Source organism: Rhincodon typus, chromosome 20, assembly GCF_021869965.1.
Source record: "Rhincodon typus isolate 14 chromosome 20, sRhiTyp1.1, whole genome shotgun sequence".
Classification (NCBI taxonomy): Eukaryota; Metazoa; Chordata; class Chondrichthyes; order Orectolobiformes; family Rhincodontidae; genus Rhincodon; species Rhincodon typus.
The window spans coordinates 10,571,110-10,589,179 of NC_063351.1; the positions used below are offsets into that span (position 1 = coordinate 10,571,110).

Here is an 18,070-nt window from a genome sequence, read left to right on the forward strand (position 1 = left end):
GGTAGGAAGCTGGGTTGTGCCAGGAAAGCCAATAATAACTAAACAATTTATACTGCAAATTTGAGCATCGGCCCATAGTTTTGGAATCAAGTTGATAACAATGGGAGGTAGCAGATGCAGTTAATATTTGTTTTGTACTATTAATGGAATTTTAATGAAAAGTGAGAGGTTTGCTTATTGGTAACATAGTGCACAAATATTGATGGGCACGAGGTTTATTATTGAAAGCTAGGTAAATATGATTGTTACATTAGAATGTTTATGCATACATGGTGAATTGTCTAAACTGTGGAGTTTGCTCTGTCTTTTCCAGTCGGGATGTCACTACATTGTCCAAATTGTGTGCCATGTTCTTCCCTGAAGAAGACAATTCTACCTAGACTGGGTTTGCTACTTGCATCGCAATCCTTAGGTTAAAGTTCTGCTTGCATAAATGAATGAACGTGCATTCATGAATGAATTTCACCAGGATAATTCCTCACTCCACATTTACAGCATAAAGCAGGACAGGAGCACTTATATGGAGTTTTTACAAGGAATGGATATCCAAAAAGCACAATTCGTTGTTACCTCCACGACAGACCACAGCAAGAAGACACAACATGGCCAGACACAATAGTCACCCTACTGTACATCAGAGGCATATCAGAGATGACCACAAGACTACTCAGACCCCTAGGCATCAGGGTAGCCCACAAACCAACAACCACCCTGCGACAGCTACTGAAAATGTAAAGGATCCCATACACACAACCAATAAAACTAATGTAATATACAAAATACCATGCAAGGACTGTGAGAAACATTACACAGGCCAAACTGGACAAAAACTGACACAAACACCAACCAGCCACCAAGAGATACGACCAATTCTCACTGGTCTCAATACACACGGACTATGCAGGACACGAATTTGACTGGGACAACACATCCATAGTAGCACAAGCCAGACAGAGACATGTCAGGGAATTCCTGGAGGTCTGGCATTCCAACCAGAACTCCATCAACAAAGACATTGAACTGGACCCGATACACAAACCACTGAAAAACAGAACCGGAAGTAATGCCAACCACCCTAGCAAACCGAGGCATATAAATGACAAGTGGGACAGGACACTGATGCTTCCCCGGAGGCGCACTGACAGTGTTACCTAGCAGGGTGATGAAACGTCTGCAATCAAACATACCAGCTCGGCGAGCATGTCTACAATCTCAGGTCCTTGATCAGATGGGCCAAGGAGCGGCAGATGGAGTTTAATTTAGAGAAGTGTCATGTGTTGCATTTTGGTAAGGCAAATCAGGTCAGAACTTATATACATAATGTTAGGGTCCTGGGGAGTATTCTGAATAGAGACCCTGGTGTGCAGGTTCATCGTTCCTTGAAATTGGAGTCACTGGTAGGCAGGGTAGTGAAGAAGATGTTTGGTATGCTTGTCTTTACTGGTCAGTGCATTGAGTATAGGATTGGGAGGTCATCTTGAGGCTGTACATGACATTGGTTAGGCCACTTTTGGAATACTACATTCAATTCGGGTCTCCCTGCTACAGGAAAGATGTTAAACATGAATGGGTTCCACAAATATTTACAAGAATGTTGCTGGTGTTGGTGGGTTTGAACTATAGGGAGAGGCTGAATAGGCTGGGGCTATTTTCCCTAGAGCGTTGGAGGCTGAGAGGTGACCTGAAAGAGGTTTAGAAAATCATGAAGGGCATGGATAGGGTAAATAGACAAGGTCTTTTTCCCAGATTAGGGGAGTCCAGAACTGGAGGGCATAAGTTTAAGGTAAGTGGGGAAAGATTTAAAAGGTATCTAAGGGACAACTTTTTCACACACAGGGTGATATGTGTATGGAATGAGCTGCCAGAGGAAGTGGTGGAGGTGGATACAATTACAACATTTAAAAGGCATCAGGATGGGTACATTAATAGGAGGGTTTAGAGGGAAATGGGCCAAATGCTGGAAATTGGGACTAGATCAAGTAAGAATAACTGGTTGGCATGGACGAGTTGGACCAAAGGGTCTATTTCTGTGCTGCACAACTCTTTGACTCGAAATGAAATCGTGACTATCAGGAAACTGTTGCTATGGGAAAGATTATTGCTTTGGCTTTGAGACCATTTCTGGTTCCCAATCAATAGGGGAGGTGACTGCCTAGTGGTATTATCACTGGACAGTTAATCCAGAGACCCAGGTAATGCTCTATCACTGGACTGTTAATCCAGAGACCCAGGTAATGTTCTGGGGAACCCATGTTCAAATCTTGCCACAGCATTTCAATTAAAAAAAGTATGGAATCAAGTCTAGTGATAACCATGAATCCATTGCCAAATGTTGGAAAAACCCATCTGGTTCACAAATGTCCTTAAGGGAAGGAAACTGGCATCCTTACCTATCTTGGCCTATATGTGACTCCAGACCCACAGCAATGTGGTTGATTCCTAACTGCCCTCTGGGCACTCAAGAATGGGCAATAAATGCTGCCTAGCCAGCAATGTTCTCATCTTGTGCATGAATAATAAAAAAAGAAATCCCAAAAGGCAAGGATGTAATGCTCTCAATAAACATTTTTTTTTGGATTGGAGAAATAATATCCAAATTAGGTCCCCAACACTAAAAGAGCTGCAGTGAACTGAAGTAGGTAAGGGAGAGAGAGTATGTCTCGAGATGGAGGTGCCCTGTCAGCACTTTCACGATATTAATGGGCACAGGTACCAGGCTGCCTTTGTGAAGGGAAGGTCCCCTCAACGGAATGGTCTAAGGCCACTGCTGTGGCCTGTTTCAGCTACTGAGGAGATGCCCCTGAAGCTCCCCACCCTTGCTGGAGTTTGCCTCCTCTCACTGATCAGGTTTTGGTCACCACAGGGGACCTGTCAGCAAACATAATAATGACAATTAACGGAGGAGACAGTCCTTCATGGGCCTTTTGTTGGCCTCAATTGACAGCCTGCTACTCGTCTCCAAACTCACTTCCTAAAAATATCCAGACTGGGACCATGGTTACAACTGGCACGGGAGCCAGAGATAGAAAATTCTGGATGCTTCTACTTGTTCCAATCCTTGCGGAGTACGGGGTTAACTATCCCAGATTTGCAGATGTCAGATCACGTGGAACTGGAGCCTGAGTCTGTAAGATTCCAGAAGATGTCCTCTCATACCATCCCTTGTACAAAGTTGAGTTTGATAAAGCCTGTTAATGCTCAATCATCAGAATGCAGACCACTCTGATCACTAATAGGACACATGGCGGGCAGACTCACAGAGCTGGAAGCAAGGAGCAGGAAGTGAAGCCTAGAGACAGGGAAGTGCTATACTGAATGCTGAAGGCTAGCCCAACAATCTGATCCCAGAGGAAGGGAAAAGTCCTGACGAGAAGGCCAGCAGCGACAGCAAATCGATGGATTTCAACATCCATCTGGCCACCAGATCACAGGCAGGGAAAGGCCAAATAGATTCATAAAATCCCTGCAGTGCAGAAATAGCCATTCAGCCCATCAAGTCTACACTGACCCTCCGAACAGCATCCCACCCAGACCCAGCCCCCCCGGCCCTATCCTCGTATCTCTGTGTTTTACTAGTGCTAATCCACCTCGGCCACACACCCTGGGCATGACAGAGCAATTTAGCATGGCCAATCCACATAACTTTACACATCTTTGGACTGTGGGAAGAAATCAGAGCACCTTGAGGAAACCCACACAGATGCAGAAGAATACATGCCATTCAACACAGTCACCCAAGACTGAATTTAAACCCAGGTCCCTGGCACCGTGAAGCACCAGTGCTAACCACTGAGCCTCTGTGCTGCCCAGTATGAGGCTTAAAAAACCTCAGAAGAAAGCTCATAGCAGAAAATGTCACAGACCATTGGTGGGTTAGGGGCTGCTAATTAACAAGCACAGTGAGTAAGAAATCATTGCAGACCAAACACCTTTGCAGTTTGAGAGTGAGAAACAAGGGCCAGAAACAACAGTGTTTAACTTAAATAGGGAATTACAATGAATTGAGGATAGAGCTAGCAAAGGTAAGCAGGGTGGATAGATTAGCACAGATGATGGTGAGCAAGAAGTGGCAGACTTTTAAGGAGGCAATTCGTGACCATCAGTGACAATGCATCCCAGATAGGAGGAAAGATTCCAAGAGAGAGAAAAACCAACCAGGCCTAACCAAGGAAGTTAAGAAGAATATTAAATTGAAAGAAAAACTGTACAAAGAGGCAAAAGTCAGTGATAGCCAGGATAAATTCAGAATCCATCAAAGGAGGACTAAGAGGATAACAAAGAGAGAGAAAATAAACTGAGGCAAAGTAGTGTGGAATATAAAAACTGACAATAAAAACTTCTTTAAATATATAAAAATGAAGAGCGAGGCCAAAGTGAACATTGGTCCCTTCGAAAATGAATCTGCGGAGACAGTTACAGGAAACAAGGAAATTGCAGAGAGTTAAACAGATATTTTATATCAGTCTTTACAGTGCAAGATACTTCAAGCATCCCATTTGTACTAAAGAATGCAGGGGAGGAATTAAGTGCCCTCACTATCATTAGAGAAGCAGCAATTGAGGAACTAAATGGGCTAAAGACAGTTAAATCCCCTAACTCTGATGGCTTACACCCTAGGATTCGAAAACAGGTAACGAGAGAGTTAGTGGATTGTAATTTTCCAAAAATCCTTGGATTTTGGGGAAGTACCAAAGGATTGGAAAACTGCCAATGTGACACCCCTATTCGAAAAGGGAGGGAAATAAAATACGCCAACTAGTCTATAATCTATTGCACAAAACACAGAAAGCTAGCACACCAGTGTAGCAGGTAATTGGAAAGGCTAATGGAATATTGGCCCTTATTTCAAAGGGTTTGGAATAAAAGAGTAGGGAAGTCATACTGAAACTGTACATGGTGCTGCTGACACCACCTCTGGAGTACTATGGGCAGTGTTGGTCCCCTTATTTAAAGTAATATCTCATTTCGTTGGAAGCAGTTCGGAGAAGGTTCACTAGGATGATCCTGGGTATAGAAGAATTGTCCTATGAGCAAAGATTAATCAAGTCAGGGTTCTACTGACTGGAGCTGAGAAGAATGCAAGGTGATCTCACTGAAACATATTGGCTTCTAAAGGGGCTTGACAGGGTAAAGTTTAAAGAGGATTTTTCCTCTCATGGGAGAGTATAAGACCAGAGGGCATAGTCTCAGAATAAAGGGGCGCCAATTTAAGACTGAGATGAGAAGCAGTTTCTTCTCTCAGAGGGTTGAGAGTCCTTGGAACACCTTGCCACAAGGAGCAGAATCCTTGTGCATATTTAAGCCTGAGATAGGTAGATAAATTCTTGATGAGTAGCAGAAACAAGGGTTATGGGGAAAATGCAGGAAAGGGGACATGAACAATGCTGGATCAGCCATGATTCTATTGAATGGTGGAGCAGGCTCAAGGGGCCGAATGGTCTGGTCCTGTACCTATTTCTTATTGTGTTATAGACCTGGATCTCAGTCTGTAGGGATCCAAAACTTTCCTCTCTTAAAATCACATAAATAATTTCATTGAATAAAACCAGGTAATGTTCACTCAAATGAATATACATATGATCTTACTACACTTTGGCAAACTCCCAAAGTCTATTGCTCTCAGTTTTCAAGAAGATTTGCAGCTCGTATCATTGATGAGGTTGTAGACATGTGTGTCGTTGATGTGGATGATTTTGGACACAGACAACACAGATTCATGGATTAAAAACATCTCAGATCGACCACACACAGACACCGAGAAGACCGTTCTAGTACGCGGAGTGAATTATAACTACAGAGACACCAAAAAGACTGACTTCCTGGCTGCGCTGGAATCGACACTAAAGAACAACGGACTCACAGAAGATATACAACAGACGATAGTTCCAAAACTGAGAAAAAAAGGAAAGTGGAACACATGCAACACAGAAGAGAGGAAAGCTCTGGAAAGATTCAAGAAAGACAGGAACATTGTAATCTTAACAGCAGTCGAAAGGACACATGACAGTAATCGTCAAAAGAGCCCAATACATCGAGAAAGCTAATGCACTACTAGCAGATACCGACATCTACCAACAGATGGCGATATACCCAACTTCACAGTTAAGGAACTGGATTACAACGATCCTGAAGAAGTTACACAGCTCCGGAGACATCAGCAAGACAAACTACCAAAAATTGAAGGCAGATGGATCCAACACACCTTGATTCTAAGGACTCCCCAAGGTACACAAACTAGGGGGGGGGCCGCCTCAGACCCATTCTCTCACTTCCTGTACATCAACTTATAGATTTGCCAAAGAACGACAACACAAATTGAAATACTTAGTGGACAACACCATCCACTCCGTCCACTCATTCCAAGAATTCCTCAAAACATCATGGACACTAGGATAGAAGAGGACGAGATGATGATATCCTTTGACATTACAGCACTATTTACATCCATAAATGTTGACCCAACCAAAGAAACATTTGCCACACTGCTGGACGAATCAAACAAGCAGAGAACCCAGACACCAACATCATCAAAGATCTGTGCCTCACAACCCACTTCACCTTCAACAACGACGGCATATACAAACAAATCAACAGAACACCAATGGGATCCCCAATATCAGGACTGATTGCAGAAGCAGTAATGCAAAGTTTAGAGTGGACAGCGCTTCCCACTGTACAACCCAAACTCTGGGTCCAATATGTAGATGTCACCTTTGTGGTTATCAAACACGCAAAACTAGAAGAAACACAGCGACACATAAACAACATCCTCACCGGGATGAAATTCACAAAATAAGAAGAGAACAACAATGACTACCCTTCCTGGACATAATAGTAAAACGCAAAAACAATGGGGAACTCCAGACTAGTGTATATAGACAGACCACACATAGGGACCAAGTACTCAATTACACTAGCAACCACCCCAACGCCCACAAACAGAGCTGCATCAGGAGGCTGTTTAAATGACAAACAACACACTACAGCAACCTGGAACTACGTAAAACAGAACAGAAGCACCTAAACAGAGTCTTCAAAAGGAATGGATACCCAAAAAGCACAATCCACCATTGCCTCCGAGACCACAACAGGAAGACGCAACACAACCACCATCACTTATCACCCTACCGTACATCACGGACATTTCAGAGGTGACCACAAGACTACTCAGACCCTTAGGTATCAGAGTAGCCCACAAACCAACTACAACAGCTACTGACGAACGTAAAGGATCCCATACGCAAATCCAGCAAAACTGGTGTTAATAGGAGAAACACTACATAGGCCAAACCAGAAGAAAATTAACAATACAGAGACACGAACGCCAACTAGCCACCAAGAGAAACGACCAATTCTCACTTGTCTCACTACACACGGACAACAAGGGACATGAATTCGATTGGGACAACACATCGATGATCGCACAAGCCAAAGGGAGATATGCCAGGGAATTCCTGGAAGCCTGGTATTCCAACCAGAACTCCATCAACTAACGCATTGAATTAGGCCCGATGTATAAACCACTGAGAAACAGAACCTGAAGTAATACCAACCACCGCAGCAAACCGAAGCATATAAATAACAAGTGGGACAGAACACCATAGCTTCACCAGAGGCGCGCTGACAATGTTACCTAGCAGGGTGACAAAATGTTTACAACCAAGCCCGCCAGCTCAGCGAGCATGTCTACATCTTCTATTGGTCTCAATCTCAGCCGAATAACCCCAATAAACCTTAAACATGCGAAAATTAAGAGGAATACTTTTTTCACAATTACCATCTGTGATTACTTCTCTGAAATGAATCAAACTTAGAAAATAAGTTACACAATATAGAGAATTTCAGGTCATTCACAAATGATGACAATCTGGGTGCCATTTTGTGGAAAAATACTCAAGTGTTTCTTTTCCGTTTCACATGTGTATTAATAATAGGCTTTTCAAAACTGAAAGTAAAGCTGACTTATGCAGGAAACATCAAATTTGAAAACTCCACAGGGAAAGATGTCTGTATTTTGCTTGTCATTCCCATGCCCTATATATCACCCCCATTACATTCTCTTCTACATTCCCTCTTTTTTTTTTCCAAGTGACATTCAACCTATTACAGTTTGCCAGGAAAAACAAAGAACAAACTCTTTGTAGCTTAAACTTGTGTGAAATTAAAAAAGATTAATTTTGGTGCACAACTTTGCGTTGAGCACTGGAAAAATATTGTTCCTTGTAAAATTTTGGAGATTAAATTATTTGATCATCACAAGTTGTTGACTTTTCCAAATTGCTTGTCATTTCCCACAATCTCTGCTGCCCTTCTGGAAAAACTGGTCATAGAGAGATCTTTCATATAGCAACATTTAATTTGATGGTTCTGACTGCACGTTTTTTTTCAAAGGATCAATTCTTTTCCCTTTTTGACCTGTTAAGAGTTTGCTAATTCGTATTTCTGATTGAAATGTTTCAGAAAATTAAAATAATAACGTGTATTAATATAACAATTTCAATTACAAAATAACATAATCTTGACAGCATGACTCATTATAGCTGAAAGGGGAAAACTACAATTTTCCCATCTGTTTGGCGTTTCTCAAGTGTCATAATGAGAAATAGGGGATTCATAATTTAGACAGTCCCAACCATCTATGACGAGATGAAGTGGCTGTCTTTTCGCTGTGTTAACCACACACATGTCTGCAGCTTCACCGTAACATCTGAAAATTGTAAATGCCAATTGAAATGAGAAATCAACTTCATGAAAATAAATGAAGAGGTTGGATTTAACACCGATCTTTCTAAGAGCTGTACACAAACTGAGGACTCAAACAGAAGGCACAAGGTGGTTAACTGCAGTTGTTACTGTTATTAAACAGGGAGTGGGAGGAAATGACTTTAATGTTGTTTCAAACAGGGAGGAAACAAATGCAGCAGAAATAACGCACCTCTTTAGAAATTCCATATATTCGGCGTGCTTGATTAGGCCTGTCCTCATCATTATTGTCTGAAAACATTGTCGGTCGATAGCCCAGAGTTTTACATTCGTTAGAGCTGTCAAAGCACAAACAGAGAAACATTGTTAAACAACAAGTGAAAAAGCCCAGCTTTACCAGAAAGAAAGCACATCTGGACATATGATTAACAGCATTCTTTACTTTGAGGTATACTTACGGATAGCTCAATTTTATTCCTCCAATTATAACAAAGCTTCAAAATTGAAATGAATTAGCTTTATTATCACAGGTGCTCATAAGTTCAGTGAAAACATTACAAGTCCCCACTTATGGTGCCATCCTAGGCAGAAAGGTACCGAGGACGGAGATTCTCAAGTACAATTTCTTAGGAAAAAGAATTAGAAAAATATAGAAGTAAGAAGTCCAGCATTATAGACCTTCAAAAGTACAAAAATCATAGTAATAAATTTGAAAAATAAAAAAGGTATAAGACAGACATGGTGGTAGAGGGTTGCTTTTCAGACTGGAGGCCTGTGACCAGCAGTGTGCAACGAGAATTGGTGCTGGGTCAACAGCTTTTTGTCGTTTACATATATGATTTGGATGTGAACATAGGAGGGATGGTTAGTAAGTTTGCAGATGATGCCAAATTTGGAGATGTAGTGGACAGCGACGAAGGTTAGCTCAGAGTACAACGGGACCTTGATAAGATGGGCCAATGGGCCGAGGAGTGGCAGATGGACTTTAATTTAGATAAATGTGAGATGCTGCATTTTGGAAAGGCAAATCAGGGCAGGATTTATCACTTAATGGTAGGATCCTAGGGAGTGTTGCTGAACAAAGAGACCTTGGAATGCAGGTTCATAGTTTCTTGGAAGTGGAATCACAGGTGTATAGGATAGTGAAGAAGGCATTTGGTGTGCTTGACTTCATTGATCAGTGCATTGACTATAGGAGTTGGGAGATCATGTTGCAGCTGTACAGGACATTGGTTAGGCCACTTTTGGAATACTGCATTCAGTTTAGGTATCCCTGCAATAGGAAGGATGTTGTGAAACTTGGAAGTGTTCAGAAAAGATTTACAAGGATGTTGCCAAGGTTGGAGGGTTTGAACTGTAGGAAGAGGCTGAATATACTGGGGCTATTTTCCCTGGAGCATGGAGGCTAAGGGGTGACCTTATACAATTTATAAAATCATGAGGGGCATAGATAGGGTGAATAGGCAATGTCTTTTCCCCAGTGTGGGGGAGTCTAAAACTAGAGGGCACAGGTTTAAGGTGAGAGGGGAAAGTTATAAAAGGGACCTAAGGGGCAACATTTTCACACAGAGGGTGGTGCGTGTATGGAATGAGCTGCCAGAGCAAGTGGTGGAGACTGGTACAATTACAACATTTAAAGGGCATCTGGATGGGTACATGAATAGGAAGGGTTTAGAGGGAAATGGGCCAAATGCTGGCAAATGCGACTACATTTATTTAGGATATCGGGGGGTATCCCATGTTTGGCATGGGTGAGTTGGACAGAAGGGTCTGTTTCTTAGCTGTATACTTCAATGATTCTAAATAAAGACTTCAGAATATCAGTAGCGCTCACACTATTCACACATGCCTAATATTTTGACTATGGGAATTACAAAGGCAACTGGGTCGCCATAACTGGATATTCAACTAACTGCAAGTTTTTACTGCTCACTGCGTTAAAGGACTTTTCCCATACCTGTCACTCTACCTGATTGGCCAGGAGTTGGAACTGAAGTATCACTAAACAAACCAAAAGGCTTCAACATACTTAAGAATGTTATTCCATATTGATTCATTTTCTTTTCTATTAAGAGCTGAAATTTAAATGCTTCTATCTTCCAAAAACATATTTTCCCCTCTCCACTGCAGTTACGAACCAATGCTGCGGTGAGCTACGTGAATCATGTCCCATCTTTTACTGCAGGTCAGCTTCTCTTCAGCGACCACACTGCACTGTCCACCGTCTGGAATCGTAGAGCTGGATGAACACAGCAGGCCAACCAGCATCGTAGGAGCAGGAAGGCTGACGTTTCGGGCCGAGACCCTTCATCAGAAATGGGGGAGGAGAAGGTGATTTTGAAATAAATAGGGAGAAAGGGGGAGGCAGATAGAAGATGGATAGAGGAGAAGATAGGTGGAGAGGAAACAGACTATCTTCTCCTCTATCTATCTTCTATCCGCCTCCCCTGTCTCCCTATTTATTTCAGAATCCCCTTCCCCTCCCCCATTTCTGATGAAATGTCTAGGCCCGAAACGTCAGCCTTTCTGCTCCTATGATGCTGCTTGTCCTGCTGTGTTCATCCAGCTCTACACCTTGTTGTCTCAGATTCTCCAGCATCTGCAGTTCCTACTATGTCTGGAATTGTAGCATTGCCAATCTTGATTGGACGTTTTCCAGGGGATGTCAACACGTAAACGCCTGACAACGAAGAATTCCCTCAAACCCCTTACCCCATGCACCATGCACACAACTGCCATTCAACCTGAAATAAGAACAAAAATTGCAGGAAATACTCAGCAGGTCTGGCAGCATCTGTGGAGAGAAAGGGTCACTGGACCCAAAATGTTATTTCTGCTTTGTCTCCATAGATGCTGCCAAACCTGCTGAGTTTCTCCAGCAATTTTTGTTTTTATTTATGATTTTCAGCATTCTCAGTTCTTTGTTCTTTTTTGTTTAGTGCCACTCATCCTAACACAACTAACTCCTAATGTCAACTGGCAGCAAACAGTTCTGTTATCTAATTGCTCAAGAGCCAAGAATCAACCAAACAGCTAGTTATCACTTCTCCAATGGTTTTGTAACAAGAAAATGAAAGGGTTCACAAAAACAAAATTTCTTTAACAACTTACGAATATTTCTCTGAGCGTGTTTGTAGAAATTCCAGATGGACAGTTCTACATAAATAGCCCAGGCACTGAAGAAAATTGTTTAAATCACTGCAACCACAGGAAACTCATTAATTCAGTGAACATTGAAAAGTTGAACATGCGAAAGATTCCTTATCACTTCCATCACTCTGTCTAATCAGTGACAGGCTGGAATCCAACAATGATCAAACTACTTCAAAATGCAATTAGTTTTATGAGTAAGAAACACATTGAAATGTTAGGTTTCAAGTGTAATCAGGCAATTTGGCCTAACCAGCATATGCCAGGATTTACTACTGAGTGCTAAATCTAATTATCCACCAATACCTATCCATTTCCGTTCAAATTCCTTTTCTTCAGCCACCTAGCCAATCATCCTTAAGTGATAAAAGCTATACCTGAACTGAACTGCAATGCAAATTTCATATTCTCATGACCCTATGTAAAAAAAGTTTTCTTTTGTTCTAAATCTTTTAAATTTCATCTTTTATTTATAGCCCCTCATACCTCACCCCTCAACTACTGGAGACAGCATGCTATCTACTGCATCCCATCTCTCCATAATATTGAGTGTTTATATCATATATTCCTAATAATCTGTGATGTTCAAATGAAAAACATCGAACTTTTCAAGCTTTGTCTATAAATACAGCGCTGTATTTGCTCATTCCAGACAGCTTTTTGGTGAATCAATGCTGGAGTCTATACATAAAACAATATCCTTCTTGCAGTTTGAAGTTCAAATGGATCAATAGTTCAATAAGATCTCAGGGAGCTATGTTGGTTCACTTCCCCCTCCTGGTTTTTATCTTATATATTTCCACATAAACCCTAGAATTCTATTAGCTTATTTGATCCTTTGCAAAGAAAGAAAGTAAAACATTCAGATAAAGTTTATCCTTTGTCTCTTTAATGTAACGAAGCACTCCACGCATTGGTCAACAATGGCAGGGGTCTGAGGTGGTTATATCAACATGACATTTGAGATAAAGCTTCGGATGAAATTGTCCTTTTAAGGTGCATTTTGTTTCACAATTTGATCAAAGGAATTAAGTGGGGACAAATCAGCTAAGAGTTTGCATAAAACAATAACAAAATTGCTTTTGTCAAGCACCTTTCAGAGTTCCAAGGTGCGTTGCAGACCGACAAACTTAATTACAGAGCAAATCAGATCCAGGCATACACAAATAATAAAATCCAGAACTGAAAACTCAATTAGCGTTTCTAGTAATGTATTTCTGCCACATTGTCAGCTGTCCTTGTCATATTCAAACTTCAAATAATACATTCAACATTCAATTAAAAGTGTAGATAAAATACAGAATGGGAATTTTGTTTTCAAACAAAACTGCTTAGGCTTCTGTATGTATTAATTTTGCCTCACATTTTGATGTCATCTAACAGAGGCAGAATGCAAGCAACAAATGCAAGCTGTTTACACTTTGATCCCTCAATCAGTATTACACATCATTTCTCAGGCATGAGCTGTAAGAATGGCACAAATACGACATTGTGCCAATGACCAAGAAACTCCAGGCACAAATTGCCCCCTCTTACATGCTACACTCAAGTGTAATCAAAATCTGATTCCACAAACCATCTGCTGATGAACTAAGACATTTCCACCCTACATTACAATAACATAGCTCAAGCAAAATACCCAAATTTTCACCAGTTCTGCATAAGCTGCTACAATTTTAAGCGCAATAGAATCTAGATCGAGAGGGGCTTGGGGGCAGAGATGTCAAATGGCTACGGTCGGGGGCAGGGTTGAGTTTAAGAGATAAATTAACAATTTCTCAGAAGTTACAACAGATTTTATTTCCTCTAGCTTTTCTGGTGATTTTTACAATTTTGCCTGATTGATGTCTCATAATTTTTTCTGCAGATTTGGGATGCATTTGGTTGACAGCAGAATAACTTGCATTACAAAACCTTCCACAGAATTTTTGTGGGGAATAAGGTGTTTCAGTGGTAAAGTCACTGGATTAATGATCTAGAGGTCCAGGAAAACACTCTGGGTCACAGGTTCAAATCCTATCACAGCAACAGAGTGGAATATGAATTCACTCAATCAAAAAATATCTGGAAATTAAAGCTAGCCTCAGTAATGGTGACCATGAAACTAATATCAATTCTTCTAAAACTCTACTTGGTTCAATTATGTCCTTTTTAGGAGAGGAAATCTACCATCCTTACTCATTCTGGCTTCCATGTGACTCCAGACAACTGCGATGTGAATGCCTCCTAGCTACTCTCTGAAAGGGCCCAATGAAACCATCTCAGTTCGCACCCAATTTGGGGGTGGACAACAAATGCTGATTCTTGCCAGTAATGCTCTCAACCCATAGGAGTATCATATAAAAGCATTTTCTTAAAGATTCTGTTTCAGGTGTTTACAAATGTTATCTTCAAATTTTGTGCACAAGAGAATTAAGTAATAATTAGAAAGGCTGTATGTGTGGTACTTTCTGTGGGTCTGTTTATACTACTTTACAGTATTTATCTGTCGTCATAATTCATACATGTCCATGCAATGTAATGTTGCATGGCATTTCAGTATTATTCAGTAACAGCTGTTTCAGGAAATTCCAGGCCAATGGCACAGAAATTCCGATTAATTTCGGAATAGATCTACCCAAATATGATATCAATGTCCACTTGTCTTTCCATGTTTGCTGCTCCTGGATGCCTCCATTAAAGGAGCCGAGTCTTGACACAATTGAAAGAAGGCAAAGGCAATCTCTGCATGATAGCAGAGGACCTGGGAATGCCCCTTTAAGACGGCACCAAACAAAGTAAAGCTTTGCACTGGAAGTGCAGTGAAACCTGTATGTGTGTCTCTTGTTTTTTAATATGTTCCTTTTAAATATATAATGCTATTTTTATTAACTGTAATATAATGATTTAAATGTAAGGACTAATGTTGTTATTATTTAATAATTCCAAGGGTAATTAGTTTTTATTGTATATTTTAATATTCAATGTTACTTAATGATTTTCAGAGAAAGTTGTAAGTAACTTTTAAGACTATCAAATTATGAGATGCATAGATAGGGTTGACAGTCAGAATCATTTTCCCAGCGTTGAAATGTCTAATAGAAGGGGGCATGCATTTAAAGTGAGAAGGGAAAATTCAAAGGAGATGTGAGGGACAAGTCTTTTTTTGACACAGAGTGTGGTAGGAGTCTGGACTGCACTGCCAAGGAGGGTGGTGGAGGCAGATATGATAGGGGCGTTTAAGGGGCTTTCAGATAAGCACATGAATGTGTAAGGAATGGAGGGATATTGACCAAGGGCAGGCAGAAGGGATTTATTTAATTTGGCGTCAAGTTTGGCACAACATCGTCACTCAAGGGCCCGTTCTTGTGCTGTACAGTTCTATGCTCTATGTAGCTGAGTATAGTTAACAAGGGGATGGGGTGGCAGCTAGGTAGGGTGACAGATGGGTAGGTGTGGCAATGTTGCAGGTGGGTACGGTGGATGGGCTTAGTGGGGGCTCAAAGGCAATGAGATTGGGTTGGGGGAATTGAGGGGTGGTGGGACATATCGGGCAGGACACTTGGGGTGGGGATAGAGTTGAATCAGGTCAGGACAGGAGTGCGGGGAGGGAGAACAGGGAAATCCAGTCTGGGCATATGGTCAGAGAGGAATGGGAGTCAAGTATGTGTGCGGGATTGGCTGGGTGAAGGGTTGTCAGATGAGGTGATGATGGAGCTAACGTTAGGTTGGCAGGGGTGTTTGGGTTAAAGTGCCCATTCAGGATTGGTGGGGAGAGGGTTGGGGGCAGAAATGTCAATTGCCCATGGTTGGGGCAGCAGTGAGTTTAGGAGTCTCTTTAACAGTTTCTCGAGAGTTAGAGCAGGTTTTAGTTCCTCTAATTTGTCCTGGGTAACTATCAAGCTGAGTAAATTGGAACTGCATGAAGTATCTGACTCTCACTCCAAGTTGGGGACATTTTCGGAGGGCTGCAGATGCCAGGGAATGTTGGGTAAATGTTTAAACTTCCCAGGCAGTTCCTGCAGGGTCTGCTGTGTTGGGGCATCTGTATAATGCTGACACTGAACTCCAGTCTCCACTGCTGCAACAACAGTCTGTCTGTTGGAAGGTGTGAGCTTGTGTCTGCACAAAGACTTGTGCTAAACAGCAGTGTCTTCGCAGTGCTCTTGAGTTTGGAAATTAATTGGTATGTTTGCAGTGATGACAAACAAAATGATGTGAATCCCAGTGTGAACTTCAATCCTGTCATCAAATCGGTCAACTCGAGGCAATCCATAGTGTGGGATTTTCACTGTTATAAGCCTTTTAACCCCATCAACCAAAAGTATTTAAAAGTATTAAGGACGAATGAATCTCCTGATTCTAGTAAATAACCAAATATTATTCATGGATTTTTTTCACACAATTGTTTTCTAACAATTTTCCCCATTTTGTTTCTTCTATTCTATCTCTGTATCTCTTTTCCTGTCACTGATTCACCTCAGCTTCTTGACTTATACACACTTTGCCTTGCTTTTGACGGCCGGCAAAGGAAAGATCCATTTGTCAAGACAGATTGCTGCATTCAAGAGTGCAGACAGCATTGTAAAATTCAATACAGTTCTTCCTCCCCTTTCTTTGTGCCAGCACAACCATTCTGAATAGTCATGATTTTCCTTCCCACTGAAAATGTTGAACTTTAGTTTAAAAGACCACAACACAGTTCATTGAGGAATCATTTTATGTATCACACTCCATGAGTTATGTAATGCTAAAAGAAATTATAGCTAACTTATACCATTCAGTGCCATTGAAGAGGACACATATTACCAAATGAATTATGGTCAAGGGAATTAAACTCAATATGAAATTGAAGACTGAGTTCATTAAGCCAATTATTATAATAATAGATGATCTGGGAAATTAGTTACAAGAACAACTTTATTCTAACTACTTTTTCATTGTATAGATTGTCTGCAAACCAATAAGGCTAACCTCGTTCGTTTGGTCCCCTTCTGAGCACACTTCATGCACTTTTGAAAATAAAGATATCAGAAACAAACTGCAGTATTTAGTCTAAAAAAACCTCAGCTTACAAGTTTTGAAGAGTTATCCTGAACATAAAACAAATTTTAAGACAATTCTGCAATTAGAGTAACACTTTTTCCTCTCTCCAAGCTGCTGTGCCATTTTCCTGTATTGATTTTTAACCAATCACGACAGACTTCAATCAGATTAACTCAAATAGTGGTAACAGTTAACAGCGCAAAAGTGATGAACAACAGCATTCAAAGAAGGTATTGGCTATCAGATGAGACAGCTGATATATTTCAGTCTGATCTTCAGCTAAGGTTTCTGAGATTCAGTTCACTTCAGGCTGCTTTGGAAAATTGCAGATGCAGATCCTATAGCTTTCAAACTGTTGCCATAAAAGCTCCATAATCAGATGCACCACTGCTTCACAGTATCAGGCTCAATTCCAGCCGCGGGTGACTGTCTGTGGGGAGTTTGCACATTCTCCCCGTGTCAGTGTGGATCCCCTCTGGGTGCTCCAGTTCCTTCCCACTGTCCAAAGATGTTAGGTGGATTGGCCATGGGAAATGCAGGGTTTCAGGGGTGTGATGCTCTTTGGGGCTGTTGACTTGGACGAAGAAGGGTCCAGACCTGAAACATCAGCTTTCCTGCTCCTCTAATGCTGCTTGGACTGTTGTGTTCATCCAGCTCTACACCTTGTTATCTCAGATTCTCCAGCATCGGCAGTTCCTACTATCTCTGAAAGATTTTTTGGGACCCTGGCTAACATTACCTTTCAAACATCATTAGAACAGACTAGAGATAGTCGGAAGAAGGTCCGAAACGTCAGCTTTCCTGCTCCTCTGATGTTGCCTGGCCTGCTGTGTTTATCCAGCTCTACACCTTGTTATATTAGAACAGATTAGTTTGTCCGGAGCATGTTGCTGTTTGTGGGAACTTATTGTGTGGAAATTGGCTGCACTGTTCCCACACAGTAGCACACACTACAAAATGAACTTCATTGGCAATGAAAAGCTTTGGGACAACGTGAGGTTATGAAATGGAGTCAGTAAGGACTGTAGTTGCTGGAAGCTGGAGTCAATAATTGTGAAGCTGGAAATGCACAGCACAGCAGACAACATCCAAGAAGCAGGGAAGTCAATGTTTTAGGCTAAAACCCTTTGTCAGGACTGGGGAAGGAGGGGGGGAGCCCAGAAATAAATTGAGGGAGGGAGATAGGGCTGGA

General features: G+C 41.4%; 1 protein-coding gene across 1 annotated transcript in view; it reads right to left on the reverse strand.

The window, feature by feature from the left end:
- The window catches only part of LOC109930658 (cGMP-dependent protein kinase 1), a 483,442-nt gene that overhangs the window by 211,591 nt on the left and 253,781 nt on the right, over nt 1-18,070 (reverse strand). The window contains exon 3 of the mRNA XM_048608956.1: nt 8,936-9,041. Coding sequence (XP_048464913.1) covers nt 8,936-9,041 — 106 coding nt within the window. The remainder of the gene's footprint in view (nt 1-8,935; nt 9,042-18,070) is intronic.